At 43.1% G+C, this 15,132-nt stretch overlaps 1 protein-coding gene across 2 annotated transcripts in view; it reads right to left on the minus strand.

Annotated features, from left to right (window-relative positions):
• The window catches only part of OLA1 (Obg like ATPase 1), a 659,689-nt gene that overhangs the window by 334,610 nt on the left and 309,947 nt on the right, over nucleotides 1-15,132 (minus strand). For both annotated transcript variants that reach the window (XM_069225367.1, XM_069225368.1), the window contains exon 5: nucleotides 405-580. In XM_069225367.1, coding sequence (XP_069081468.1) covers nucleotides 405-580 — 176 coding nt within the window. The remainder of the gene's footprint in view (nucleotides 1-404; nucleotides 581-15,132) is intronic.

The following is a 15,132-nucleotide window of genomic DNA, read 5'->3' on the forward strand; positions in this document are numbered from 1 at the left end:
TACTCTCAATTGTAATAAGTGTTAATCAAATTCTGTAAGGAGACATTCTGTAATCTTAGAGTCTGTTTATGAATGTCACCCACTATAAATATTCTCCGCTTTGACACTGCATAATACTATGCATCAACATGGGCCACCTTATAATATAATCTGCCCATTATTCCGTTGAACGAGGCACAGGAGAAGCACTTTCATTAGCTGTCACTGTCACCTTAGGTCAGCACCAGAGAAGACCGTTCCACTAATGATTTTTAGTGCAGGTGCCCTTTGACCGCGAATCACATTAAAACACATAAAATAATGAACTTACTTTATATTCAACCTTGTTAAAATGGAGGTAGAAATAAATTGGCTTGTGAAGACTACTGACGAAGACTGCAGGAAAACATCAACATTTAACTTACATATTCAGGTTTTAATTTCTTATCTCCTCCTCGGACTGCGACTTTTTCGAGCTTGTCTATTATAGGTATGATCATTTCTTCGTCCTTAAGGCGAAGTTCCTCGTGTATTATCTCAATGTCACGAACAGGGTTCACTGATCCTTCAATATGAATGATATCTTCATCTTCGAATGCTCCTACAAAGCAAAATGTATACACTGTCGTAAAAAACACACTATGAAGAGAAACAAAATGATGTGATATTAAGTGAATATAGGAACGGCAAACTTTGTGTGGGTTTGTTGACTTGGTCAAAGCCCAGGTTTTTATAAAGAATACCAAAGCGAGGCGAAAAATGCTGCAGGACTAAGCAAAGAGGCACGAAATACCTGTTGTTTTTTTCGACATGCTTCACTTCTTAGTTAAACGGATGCAGACAAGCACATAGTAAACTAGATGCTCAAAGCTCTCTAGACCACAAACTTCACACGCGCACACACGGTTAATGGAGGACAGAACAGGTTATTAAATGCCTTCCTCTTTCATATCGCACACACTTGATCCACATTCAAACTATCTGCACAGGAGCATGGCACAACTGTCCCTTCCTACAGACTTGCGCACACACACAGAGCAAGCACAGGCAACATCCAACTAAGTAACTCTCCACGTATAAACACGAGCATAGTCACATAATCCATGATGTAAATTTCTCAGGAACGTTCTCCCAAAATAAGGCGAAAAGCATCAATACATGAATGAGGCACACACAAAACCTCTACTATCATCACTTACGAAGGTGGAGCGCTAGAATGTCGATTACCTTGGGTCTTCCATTCACCAAGACAACCAGACGGACCAATACAACAATAGGTCCTTCTTTCAACCACACACCATCATAAATGTATAGGGAATCACAGAATCCAATCCAACCTTAAAGGAGCATAACCTTTTCAATGTCACTTGTTCAGGGAATGAGAGCAACATCTTCCCATTATGCCAGAGGTTCCAATCACTTACCACCAGGTTACTTTGGCCCTTCACAATCACAGCAAACAGCCACTGAGCTATTAATACTTGGTTATGGCCACCCCAAAAATATAGGTAAAAAGGGGGCAAATGCCCAGACTCAGCAGATTGAAGTCCAAGATCTTCCAAGCACAGTCCAGGGTTATGAGGATCTGCTGAGCCCTGTCCCGTCTGACCTTCTTCAAAATCAGGTAAGTAACGTCAAAGACTGTATTGCATGAAGGAGCCTGGAATCCAGAGAAAGGTGGATCACGTCCCTGCAGGAAGCCTGAAGTGTAAAGCTTAGAGCACAAAAGGCTTGACAATTCTCGGCAACAGTGAAAAGATTTACCCAAGGCACAGTCCACTGGAAATATACACTTTGAACTACCTCCAGAAGAAGATGTCACTCAAAGGCAGCTAGATGGCTTCTGCTGCGCTCATTCATCCAGGCGTTTAGGGATCCTGTCAGATGATTGACTGTCAAGGAGATTCCATGAAGGATCAGCCAGCCACAGCTTGAGCACCCCCTGGCCCAGGACTCCTCCAACCCCTCCCCACCCCGTGACGCCCACACCTCCCTGTTTGTTGCAGCACTAAATGGCAGTTATGCTGTCTGTCGAAGTTTCAATAGAACTGCCCTTGATGGAAGGTAGAAAGATCCTGAGAGACAGCCAGATGGCACGAACCTCCAAACGACTGGTCGTGCCTCTGCTCCAGTGGAAACTAGACACTTCTGATCACCACCTCATCTAGGTGGCCTTGCCTGCGCAGAGCCGATGCATCCGTCACCACTCTAAGCTCTGGATGCAGTAGTGAGAACTATCTGTCACAAGTCAGAGTGGAATTTTTCATCCACCTCTGAAGGTCTGGGGCCACCTCGTCTGTCACACAGATATTTACAAGAGGCACCCCAAGGGCTGAACTCTTTGAGGGCAGAGGTTTGACTTCAGAGACTGCATGTGCCAAGGGCAGGGGGCACCAGCACGATACATGAAGCCAGGAGACTCAGAAGCCTCAGAATGACCGAGGCTGGAACACAAGGCCCTAAACACTGGGATCAGATCCTAAATGCTCAAGACGCTCTACAGGGGGAAGATATGTTGTATAGAGTACATTGCCCCAAATAGTCTATTTAAGTGGAATCCTCTGCACTGGTTGAAGATGTGATTCCAGCTTGTCAATGGAAAATCGCAGAAAAAATAGTAATGAGATGGTCATCTGCGAGTGACTGAAGAACCCACCTTCAATAGCCAGTCGTCAGAGTAAGAGAATATGGGCACCTCCCCCCAACTTGCAAAGATAGGCTGCAACCACCACCAATACATGTATGGTTAGGGAGGCTAAACATAAGGTCAGTGAACTGAAAGTGTTCCTTCCCCACAAGAGAGTGAAGGAGACGCATTGTGGAACTGCAGGATGGGTCCATGAAAGTATGCCAGTCCAAGGACACTATGCGATCCCAGGTAATAGGGCATAGAGGACCTGGACCAATCTTTGCATCATGAATCTGCCCTTCTGAAGGAAGGTCGTCAAGAATTGAAAGTCCAAAATTGGTCTGATACCACAATCCATTCACTATGGCTCCTCTGGCCAAAGATGGCTGAACCTCTTTGCAAAGGACTGAGGCATCTTCTGTCGATGTCTAATGGTGGGTGTGGGGGGTTGACAGAAAAAGAAGGGAGTAATCAAGATGGACAACCTGCACGACCCACTGTTCTGAGGAAAACAAACACCAGTTGGGAAGGTAAAATCAAACTCAGCACTTCAGCCATGAGTGGCCTCCTAAGGAGAATCAGAGTGACTTGGTATAGGCAAGTAAGAGGAAGGTGAGGACTGGCTATGATGTTGGAAGCCCTGTCATCTGCTGCCACCACATCACCTGGATACTCAAGGGGGTATACAGCCAGCTGGGCGGGCTGAATGGCTACATTTGGTGGCCTGACAGGCCCCATGAGTATTCCCTGAACTTCCTGTATTGATGAGGGAACCAATGCGCTGGGGTGAGCAAGGAGCAGGCCATAGCATGGCTGTTTAAACCGCTCCAAAGCAGAATCTATCTTGCATTCAAACTACCTGGAGCCATCTAAAAAGCATAGTAGGGATGCTTAGATGCCACCAGAGAAACCTGACACACCCATTAATGTGAGGAGCCAAATTAACACACTATCGCCCATAGCATGGCCTACACAATATGTGGTATCTAACTAAGCCCCCAAAATATATTTACCTGCGTCCATACCCTGTTTGCGCAAAAGCGTTTCTAAACTGCTCAGGAAGGGTGGGCAAGATCTCACTTACCCAGTCCCAGCAGGAGTGAGTTTATCTGCCCAACAGGCATACCACATTCAATGATTGTAATGCCAAACTGATGTAGAACACTCTTTTGCCAAGCGCATCAGTGCTCTGTACATCCGGTGGAGCAGTAGGGAATGTACTGTGGTTCACTTTGCTGGCTAAAGCCCACACTACAAGATGCACTGGGGTTCACTTTGCTGAATGAACCCCAGTGAACTACACAGTGGTGGCTCCTTTGCCATGGCAAAGGAGCGTCGCCTCCCAGGCTAAGCCTGGATAATTATTGTTTTATTTTTCAGCTCCTGGCTCAGCCAGTACCATGTGAAGGGAGGGGCAGGGCTGGGCCACAGGAGGTGGGGGAGGAGCAGGGGAATGGAGTCTGTGCACTTTTAAGTGCGCATGTGTGTTTGGATTCCCGTCTCAGGCCGGCCAAACACACATGCGCACTAAGGTTTCTCCAACCCAGCTGTGCTACAGTTGGGTTGGAGAAATTGCATAGACTCCAGTGCACTGTGAGCGACAGAACAAGCTGCTCAGACCAATTCCGGTGCTGCTCTCATGCTAAACTTAGCATGAGAGCAGCACCAGGATTGCCGGGGAGTCTGCGCTGGTGTCCCAGTGAATGCTGGGGCACCAGAAGAAGAGTAGAGAGGCAAGGCGGCAGGTTGCTGCGACGGGAACAGATATGTTTTTTAACAAATCTTTTTTATTCCAACAGCGCCCCCACAGACCAAGCCACCCCTCACCTTGAGATTTTCGACGGGCGCCGCTGGAACTACAAGACCTTCTGGTATTCAGTGATGAGTTAAGAAGGCTTGCTCATCTGGAGCAGATTTGTGATGGCTTAATATGCAGCAACTAAGTAGCGGTGGCAAGCAGGACCTAAACAATGCTGTGGCCACAGTCAGTCAGAGCTTCCCTAAAGGGTAGAAAAGAAGCTTCATTTGAAGGGTCTGGCTGCAAAATTTCAGTAAGCACATTAGCACTGGTTTCCACTGATGGCAACTGCAGTTCTAAAACTTCTGCTGCCATGTGTATCACTATAGCATAGGAGGATTTTTTCTCTTTTGGGGGTTGGGCGGAAGCAAGCGAGAGACCCAAAGAGGAGTTCAGTTCTTTCTCTGGCAAGGTACCAAGACCACTAGCATTTTGGAGGTGCAAGTATATTGCATCACCGGTATAGTGAGTAGACAACAAATAACCTGCCCTGCCTCCTCATCATCATCATCATCATCTAAATCCTTTAGATCATCTTCAAGGTCTTGTAAGGAAACGAGTCTGATCCAAATAAGACCTTAAGGCACCAAAAACATTGGGGCTGAAGCATTTGAGCTGCTGGACAGTCCTCTGACACAACTTGCTGTAGTTTAGTAAGCTAATGACAAGACACTGACCATTGATCAAGCTTGGCTTCAGATCTGAAATCGGTATCTAGGTTGGTTCAGAAGATTTAAAAGTACGTGCACAGAATCCTCTGAACAGTACATTAAGCACAGCAGTTGCTTTTTTAGTTCAGCCTTGGCCACCCAAAGCAAGACTTGGAATACACAAGGCTTTCTCTATTCAAGTTTGAAGAGAGGCTTAAACAGTAAGAAACTGTTGCAACAGACTGCTTCTTTCTATGCTTGTATGAAACACAGGTGCGGCTTAGAAGATGGCTGAATAACCGTTTCAATCACGTGTAGCAAGACCCCCCGAAACCGTCGCCAGTGATTCTGTCACATATTAAATAACGGGAGGCGTGGGGCGAACGATCAGTATGTATGAGAATGGTTATAATCAGGGCCACGGGAATTATGCGATTGTGAGGACGCAACGATTTTTGCATCGTTATACATTTGCCGCAGTTGCCAAAGAATCCATATTCTGCTGCATAATCTGCAGATTTTAACAAAAAAAATGTTTCAAGCTCAAACAGTTGAAAGGTTACTAAAAGTGCAGCAACATGTGTTGCTGCATAATGGAAGGCCCTGTAGCAAAACTGGACTGGTCAGCTTTCTGATGCTTACTGCTATATTTCAGGGATGTGGAATTTCTATAGCCTGAGGCCCAGGACATGCTGACTGGGGTCAAGGGCAACACGTTTTCAAGTTTATCTTGTCCATGGGACATGTAAAACCAACCCCCTACAGCACAAACACTTTGGCTGCCAGTTTACAAGAAAGGGAACTGTCTGCAGTTAAGGTAATACATGTGTCCAAAGGTTAAATGCTGTTTGAACTTGTATTTATGGTGCATTAATCAGGGGTGTGTAATTTTTTAAAATATCTACTTGTCCAGGGGACAGGTTGCTTCTCAAATCTACTTGTCCTGTAAAAAGATCTACTTGTCCCTCTGGTGCCATATAGTGTGGTGACAAATTATGGCAGCAATCTCTTTATGTAAGAGCTCTGATAATAGCCTCTTTGATTATGCCAGGGCTACTACCATAGTAGGGCTTGAATACTTGCAGTTTCAATCCCTACTGTAGCAATTTCTTTATTTTGCCACCTTTCTGCAGATCTGCATACTGGGGCTGAAGGAAGCAGTAAGCAATAGTTCCAGGGCTGGAATGCCTTTGAGTCTGCAAACCTACCAACCTGCATGTTTAAAAGATTTTCACCAGCTTCTCCCTAATATTTTCCCATAATAAGAAAGGTTGGAAATGTACTCCTGACAATGGCAGAATCAGAACTTCTTCCAGGGTTGGGAAGAAAGTGGCTGGAGGGAAAATGAACTTGCAAATGCTCAATAGATTTTCACATGAGCAAATCTACACATGCGTATTTACCCATGCTAAAATACAGTTCACAAATATTTTATTGGGGTACGATTTCCTGGTATACTTCTCTTGAAAGCCACTAATTCAAAGACATATACCATGGGTGCACTTTTGTGACTTTCTTTAAGAATTTGCGGCCACATGTAGGTAGGTTCAGATTTGCGAGTCGCAATTTGCGAGTCGCAAATCCGCATGTAGGATGGTGTCCCTGACACCATCTGCGATTCGCAAGGGGGTCGCAAATGCCCACCTCATGAATAATCATGAGGTGGGTTGCAATTTGCGACCCCCTTGCGAATGGCAGCCCTCACAGGGATGGTGGCCTGCTGGAGACAGCAGACCACCATGTCTGTGACTGCTTTTCAATAAAGCAGTTTTTTTTTTTGTAATGCAGCCCGTTTTCCTTAAAGGAAAACGAGATGCATTACAAAAACAAAAAATGAAATGTTTTTGTTTAATTTTTTCAGAGCAGGCAGTGGTCCACAGGACCACTGCCTGCTCTGAAAAAATGTTTACAGTGACCTTCACAACGGGGACCCCTTCCCTTTTGCAAATGGGTTAGCACCCATTTGAAATGGGTGCAAACTGCGATTGGTTTGCGCCCGCGGTCACAAAACAATCCTACATTGCACTGCGAGTTGCAATTAGGAAGGGAACACCCCTTCCTAATTGCAAGTCGCAAACACGTTTTGCGATTCGGTAACCAGGTTACCGAATCACAAAACTGGGTTTGTGCATCGCGATGTGCTTTTTGCACATCGCAAACAGCTAAATTCGCTGTTTAAGACATGCAAAAAGCTACATACATGTGGGTCTTGGTCCCTAATTAGGTCTGGTGTTAACAAAGACATTTTGTTTTGATGAAACTTCTATTTCTCTCTCTATCGGCTGGCTTTACTGTGACTGATCGCATTCTGCTCTTCCACAAGGAGTATATTGGCACACAAAGTAGTTTTGTTCAGTGTAAGGAACTACAGCGGCAATCAGTGACGTAACAAAACTGGAGGGTGCCCCTTTGCAAAGAACATGGAGGATCCCCCTCTTCAGACTCACTCAGGGCAGGTGCTGTGCTGAAGGGCGGCTGCGGGGCCTTTGTTATGCCACTGGTGACACCGTGTGCTTTCCATTAGAAATATTTTTGGAAATACTAGCATGCATCAACACATTTTACTAAATGACACTTCAAAGAAATAGCACCTAAAATTTCCCTACTTGCATTTTTTCTGAACATTTTATTTTAAAAGCAAAGACTCTTCTCTCTTGCTTACAAGCTTCTGCAGACATTTGCATCTAATCAGAGAGCATTCTGGGAGCATTATACTTAGCCTCATAGCCTAAACTTTTCAAACGTGTGTACACTTTTTTTTTTTTGTACTGGAACCAACGTCAGTAGTGAAGTGTGACCTTAGAACATTTATTTACAGCACTCGCCCTAATAATGAAGGCTCTCAAATAATGAACCATGAATACAAGTCCGAACAGCATTTCTTTTGGAAACACATTACCTCAACTGCAGAGAGTTCCACTCTCTGTAAACTGGCATCTAAAGGGTTTGTGCTGCAGAGGGTTGGGCCTACTTGTCCCAAGGACAAAGTAAACATGAAAACTTGTTGCCCTTGACCCCAAACAAGATGTCCCGGGCGTCGGGCGATAGGAATTCCACATAACTGAAATGATCGCTCTAAATAAATGTTGTAAGCTCACATTGCACTACTGACAGTGGTTCCAGAAAAAAAAGTGTACACACATTTGAAAAGTTTAACAATGTGAGGTTACGTATAATGCTCCCAGAATGCTCTCTGGTTACATGCAAATGTTTGCAGAAGCTTGTAAGCAAGTTTTATAATTCTTTCCTTTCAAAATAAGATGTTCAGAAAAAATGCAAATAGGAAAAAAATATATTTTGCTAAATTTCTGTTAAATTGTAGGTAATATCTCTTTGAAGGATCATTTAGCAAAATGTGTTGATGCTTCCTAGTTGTGCCAAAAAAAATCCTAATAAAAAAATCAGTGTCAACAAGCTTATGGGAAATATGAAAGGAAGCTTTGGCAAAGCCAACCGATCAACGCTGGTGGCCAGTCTTTTGGTTTTGTCAATGTGTGTCCTGTTTTGACATGGCTTTTGTAAAACGTTATTGTTGTGAAAGCTGCTAGGCCCTCACGATTGTAACAAATATTTGCAAAAAGCAAAAACAAAATTGGTCTAAAAAACAAATCACACATTGCGACGGTAGTTCCTGGCACTGAACAAAACTATTTGTGTGCCAATATGCTCCTATGTGAAAGAGAAGAAAGCTGTCAGTCAGAGTACAACCAGCAAATAGATGGCTTGAGAAAAATGGATATTCTATAAAAACAGAAGGCTCTGGTTAACACCATACCTAATTAGGGGCCCAATTCTTAAAGAAAGTCACAAAAGTGTACTCATGGACTTGTCTTTGCTTTAGTGCAGAATTATGGCTTTCATTACATCAAAAGAATTTACAGAAGTAGACCAGGAAATCGCACTACTAGAAAATATTTGTGAAATGTATTTTAGCATGAGCAAATATGCATGTGTAGATTTGCTCATGCGAAAATCTATTGAGCGTTTACAAGTTCACTTTCCCTCCAACCACTTTTTTCCCCAACCCTGCAAGAACTTCCACTTCTTCCTTTTGTCAGGAGTAAAATTCCAACCTTTCTCAGTATGGGAAAAGATTATAAAGAACTGGTGAGAATTCTTAAAACATGCAAGTTAGTAAGTTGGCCAAGACTCAAAGTCATTCCAACCCTGGAACTATTGCTTTCTGCTTCCTCCAGCCCCAGTATGCAGATCTGCAGAAAGGTGGCAAAATAAGGAAATTGCTAGTGTTCAAGCCCAACCTCTGTTAGATCAGAGAGGCTATTATAAGAGCTCTTATATAATGAGTTTGCTGCTATAATTTGTCACCGCACTACATGGTACCAAAGAGACCAGTATTTTTTTTTTTTTATTATTTTTTTTTTTTACAGGACGAGTAGATTTATGAGGCAACCTGTCCATGGACAAGCAGATATTTTATTAAATGCCACACTCCTGATATTTGGATGTTAAATGGGTACTAATGAGGTGCAGCCAGTATCCAGTGTCACCAAATGAAAAAATGATAAACTAATGCTGAAATACTACTACAAAATGTGCCACATTATGCAGCATAATTTGTCTGTCGCCTACCACATAATTCCAGTGGCCCTGGTTATAATCAACTAATAATGACAATACAGGGAGTGCAGAATTATTAGGCAAATGAGTATTTTGACCACATCATCCTCTTTATGCATGTTGTCTGACTCCAAGCTGTATAGGCTCGAAAGCCTACTACCAATTAAGCATATTAGGTGATGTGCATCTCTGTAATGAGAAGGGGTGTGGTCTAATGACACCAACACCCTATATCAGGTGTGCATAATTATTAGGCAACTTCCTTTCCTTTGGCAAAATGGGTCAAAAGAAGGACTTGACAGGCTCAGAAAAGTCAAAAATAGTGAGATATCTTGCAGAGGGATGCAGCACTCTTAAAATTGCAAAGCTTCTGAAGCGTGATCATCGAACAATCAAGCGTTTCATTCAAAATAGTCAACAGGGTCGCAAGAAGCGTGTGGAAAAACCAAAGCGCAAAATAACTGCCCATGAACTGAGAAAAGTCAAGCGTGCAGCTGCCACGATGCCACTTGCCACCAGTTTGGCCATATTTCAGAGCTGCAACATCACTGGAGTGCCCAAAAGCACAAGGTGTGCAATACTCAGAGACATGGCCAAGGTAAGAAAGGCTGAAAGACGACCACCACTGAACAAGACACACAAGCTGAAACGTCAAGACTGGGCCAAGAAATATCTCAAGACTGATTTTTCTAAGGTTTTATGGACTGATGAAATGAGAGTGAGTCTTGATGGGCCAGATGGATGGGCCCGTGGCTGGATTGGTAAAGGGCAGAGAGCTCCAGTCCGACTCAGACGCCAGCAAGGTGGAGGTGGAGTACTGGTTTGGGCTGGTATCATCAAAGATGAGCTTGTGGGGCCTTTTCGGGTTGAGGATGGAGTCAAGCTCAACTCCCAGTCCTACTGCCAGTTCCTGGAAGACACCTTCTTCAAGCAGTGGTACAGGAAGAAGTCTGCATCCTTCAAGAAAAACATGATTTTCATGCAGGACAATGCTCCATCACACGCGTCCAAGTACTCCGCAGCGTGGCTGGCAAGAAAGGGTATAAAAGAAGGAAATCTAATGACATGGCCTCCTTGTTCACCTGATCTGAACCCCATTGAGAACCTGTGGTCCATCATCAAATTTGAGATTTACAAGGAGGGAAAACAGTACACCTCTCTGAACAGTGTCTGGGAGGCTGTGGTTGCTGCTGCACGCAATGTTGATGGTGAACAGATCAAAACACTGACAGAATCCATGGATGGCAGGCTTTTGAGTGTCCTTGCAAAGAAAGGTGGCTATATTGGTCACTGATTTGTTTTTGTTTTGTTTTTGAATGTCAGAAATGTATATTTGTGAATGTTGAGATGTTATATTGGTTTCACTGGTAATAATAAATAATTGAAATGGGTATATATTTTTTTTTGTTAAGTTGCCTAATAATTATGCACAGTAATAGTCACCTGCACACACAGATATCCCCCTAACATAGCTAAAACTAAAAACAAACTAAAAACTACTTCCAAAAATATTCAGCTTTGATATTAATGAGTTTTTTGGGTTCATTGAGAACATGGTTGTTGTTCAATAATAAAATTAATCCTCAAAAATACAACTTGCCTAATAATTCTGCACTCCCTGTATATGTTGCACACAGTACAAACAGAATTGTTTCTCGCACTTAAGAACAATGCTACCCAACTTTAAACTTCACAGTATTAATGCAACCACCATCAGAAATAAGTAAGTGTACCTTGCTCTGCAAAATATTTGCATGTACTGCCAAGAAGGTAACAAGCTGGTGTTTGCAACAGCGGCCACACTCAATTAACTATTACCTAAGATAGATATAACAACTCATTGACCAATTGAGCTATCATACTATAGCCTTATAGCCCGCTGCAGCAGGCTATACTGGCTACTAAAGGCTTGCTCCAGCATTAAAGGCCTGAGCCAAAGGTTTGAGCCTTTAACAAGTGAGTGGGACTTTGATGCTGGTGTAGCCTAGCTACAGAGGGCTATAAGGCTATTAGAACATTCTGCCACTTGAGGACAGATTGTTCTAATAAATAAAACAAAGGCCTCAGGGAGCCCTCGGGCTCCCTGAGGCATTTGTTCACAGCAACAGCTGTGAACGACAACATTGAAATGTTGAAGCTCTGGGATTCCACTGGCCATTAGCAGTCCGGAGCGACTCCATTGTTTTCAATGGAGATTCCAATGTTCTAATAGGATTTAAACGCATGACCTGATGGCTACATGTAGTGTTGTGCAGAGAGCATGTTCTCCATGCTATTAACAGTGTGCTAAAAAGAGGCATGTAAAAAATAAAACGTTACAAATGTTTGTGTCTGCACATATAAATGTCTTAAAATAGTTTTAAAACTATTTTTGAGCAGATTACTTGACTTGTGGGTGGCCATTTCTACTCCGTTTTGTACTTCCATCAGTGGCATCCATTAAAATAATTTGAAGCACTAGCCAACCTGTAGCGCATCCGTGCCAATGGTAGGCTAAAGGAACACCTGGGTGCCTGTTCCCATCTCCTAGGGACACCTCCAGCCTAATGACCTCCCATGTGGTAATTGTTTAAGGGCCCATAGGCCATACATGAGCTTATTTGCTGAGCCTTTACTCTGCCTTCCGTTGTCTGGATCCTTTTATGCGTGGGGAAACAATCTATATGTGGAAAATACTTTTTCCTTTGTTTTCCGGGTTTCTCTTGTTTTGCAGAAAGTCAAGCTGCTCACTGTTAGGTTGATCAACATCAGGTTAGCAGTTAAACCCCGTCTAGCTGTTAATAAAGGCCCTATGGTAGGTTCAAGTTTGGAAACTGCCTATTTAACCAATATCTGCTCACTGACAATATTCCTGATATTCTTAAAACTACCAAGCCTGACTACTCTTCACATGTTTGCCAATTCCAAAGGTTCAGATCTTGCCTTTCTCCTTAAAAGTACTTTGAAATGTAAAAGACTGGACTGGACTGTTGCAGTCTCTTAGCTATACCACGGCTCTCTGTAAAAACTAGTGGTTTTTATGGTATCCAGAGGTCTTTGGTTCTTGCCTACAGCTCTCCTGATGGAAAGCCACAATCATAGAAGCAACTAAACTCTATTGTATCTCAAGTTTCCTCAACCCTGCTCATTGGGTTGTTTCAGGTGATTTTAACTCCAACTTTGAGAAGCGAACTGTCCTTCTCACCTGGAAACTGACATATCTTTGATTTTTGTTTTGTCTTAAGTGTTTCTTCATATCGCCTGGGTTACTCCTTAGATTTATTTTTTTTGCAGACAATTGCCACTTTGTCTTTCTTACTATCCTGTGATATTTCCGTTGACCAACCACTTTGATGTCTCTTTCTCCTGTATCGCTCAGAAGGAGTATAAGTTACATCCTCCCCTTTAACCGCCTTCCAATATTGCAACTAGAAAAAGGTTTAGATTAAGGGCTTACCTAAGATCCTCTTAAATTATTCTGCACCTATAGAACTAGATACTGAGAAGATGGTGGATTCTTACTATTCCTGCATGCTTTAATACCTTGATTACCTATAACCCATAAAGAACACCATGGGCAAGCACTTGGGAAAATCATGTGATTGGTTTTCTGAAAATGTGGCTTGCCTCAAACACTCCTTGCAGTTAGTGGAGCCCTTCTGCTGAAAAGATTACAATCCCACCTCAAAATTCAAATGGACTAAGCTGAACATTCTTAAAGTGGCCATTAAATCCCTAAAGTGGTCATTAAAAAGGCTAAAGCTGCTAAAAGAAGAGATTGTCAATGGTATTGGGAAGAATCCTTCTTTGAATCCTGTTATCTTCCTTAATTATAGGCCTATTTCAGAGCTTCCATATATGGCCAAGCTGCTTGAGAGGGCGGATTTCCTACAGCTCCAGGAACTTTAACTGCAACCTCTGCTCTCGATGTAGAGCAGCTGGGCATTTTCCCTGGTTTCAGTACCGAGTTGCCTGTTGTGACAGTCCAAGATGAACTGTGTTGTTACCTTGATCTAGTTAGATTTCTCCACAGCCTTCGATAGAGTATCATCACACTCTTCCCAAGAGGTTGTCAGAAATAGGGATCCGTGCCACAGCATTCTCCTGGTTCTCCTATTTTCCCTTTGATTCATCCTTTCAGATCTACTGTAGGAACCCTGGACTGTGAAATTCTTCAAGGTTCCATCCTGTCTCCACTTTTGTTTAATATGTACATGGATCTTTTGGTTCATCTGATCCAAGCCAGTGGTTTTGACAAATTCTGCGAAAGATTGCTCTGCTCTTAATGAATGCCTGGCCAAATAAGAGCTTTGGATGAGGGTTAACCATTGCTTGTTGAACGGTGCCATGGCTGAGAATCTTAGTACCTTAGAATATATTTTCTTGTTACGGACAATTCATTCCGGCCATCTCCACTAATTCCCAAACTCTCTCTTTCTGTATGATGAATTTAGGCATTAAAATTGATTCATCTCTGTCACTTGTGGCCCTGGCCAAATTTGTTGTAAAGTCTTGCTATTACTAGGTTTACACTTTGAAAAACATTTTATATTGGTTTACTTTCTCTCACAAGATCCAGACTGTAAATGCCTTCAACTCAGTCCACCTGGATTACAGTAATTATATCTAACACGGCCTACTTGGTTTACAAACTAAAAGTAGTTCCGAATCAGGCTGCCAGACTAGTGCTAAAACTCAGGTTAAAGTATCACATTTCTACAACTTTGCTCCAGTTCCACTGGCTTTAAAGTTGTGCATACTATTCAAATGCATGTGTCCTGTACATAAGGCCATTTACTCTCATGCACCTCTCCTCTCAGTTCCCTCTTCCGTTGTCCTTGACGCTCCCTGAAATCAAAAGACAATCTCCTCTCATAGGTTCTCAGATTTTGCTGCCCAACCTTTGTCGGTTGAGCTTTTGCCATACTTGCTGCAACAAAGTGTAATTCCTTTCCACTACATCATAGGCAGATGACTGAGGTATGTAAATTTAATAAGGCCTTAAAAACGGGGATATTGAGGCAGGAGAAGTAAACTTTTTGGTGAATACTGAACCTAACGTTGTGGTGCTATCTTTAATTTGTTTTAGGTTTTTTTTGCAGCCAGCACCGTAATACCCCTTGTTGAGCTGAATGTCCATACTTATAAAACACATGCACTTTGTATGAAAAATGTGGCTGCAAAGGCACTCGTCAAATTTGAAGCATGGTTTCAAACTCAAATTTTAGTTGAAGTTGCTACCCTAGTTGCAGATGACTGAAGTGCCGGACTTCACTGTTAAACAAATATGCCTATGGACTCAGTGGGGCAGGGAGTGGAGGCAGAAAGTCTCATGGGAGGAAAAGACTAGAAAAATGAGGGAGCCCTGGGGAGGGGGAAGGATGGGGGGGGAAGGGTTGGGTGTCATGGCTGATGTTTGAAGGACACACAGATATGGGGGAGTTGGCCTGAGCCCGGGCGTGAAGGCAGGCAGAGTCGGATGTTCTGCCCTCGACCCTCACACATCTGGGTTCTGGATG

This window comes from Pleurodeles waltl, chromosome 3_1 (assembly GCF_031143425.1).
Source record: "Pleurodeles waltl isolate 20211129_DDA chromosome 3_1, aPleWal1.hap1.20221129, whole genome shotgun sequence".
Taxonomy (NCBI): Eukaryota; Metazoa; Chordata; class Amphibia; order Caudata; family Salamandridae; genus Pleurodeles; species Pleurodeles waltl.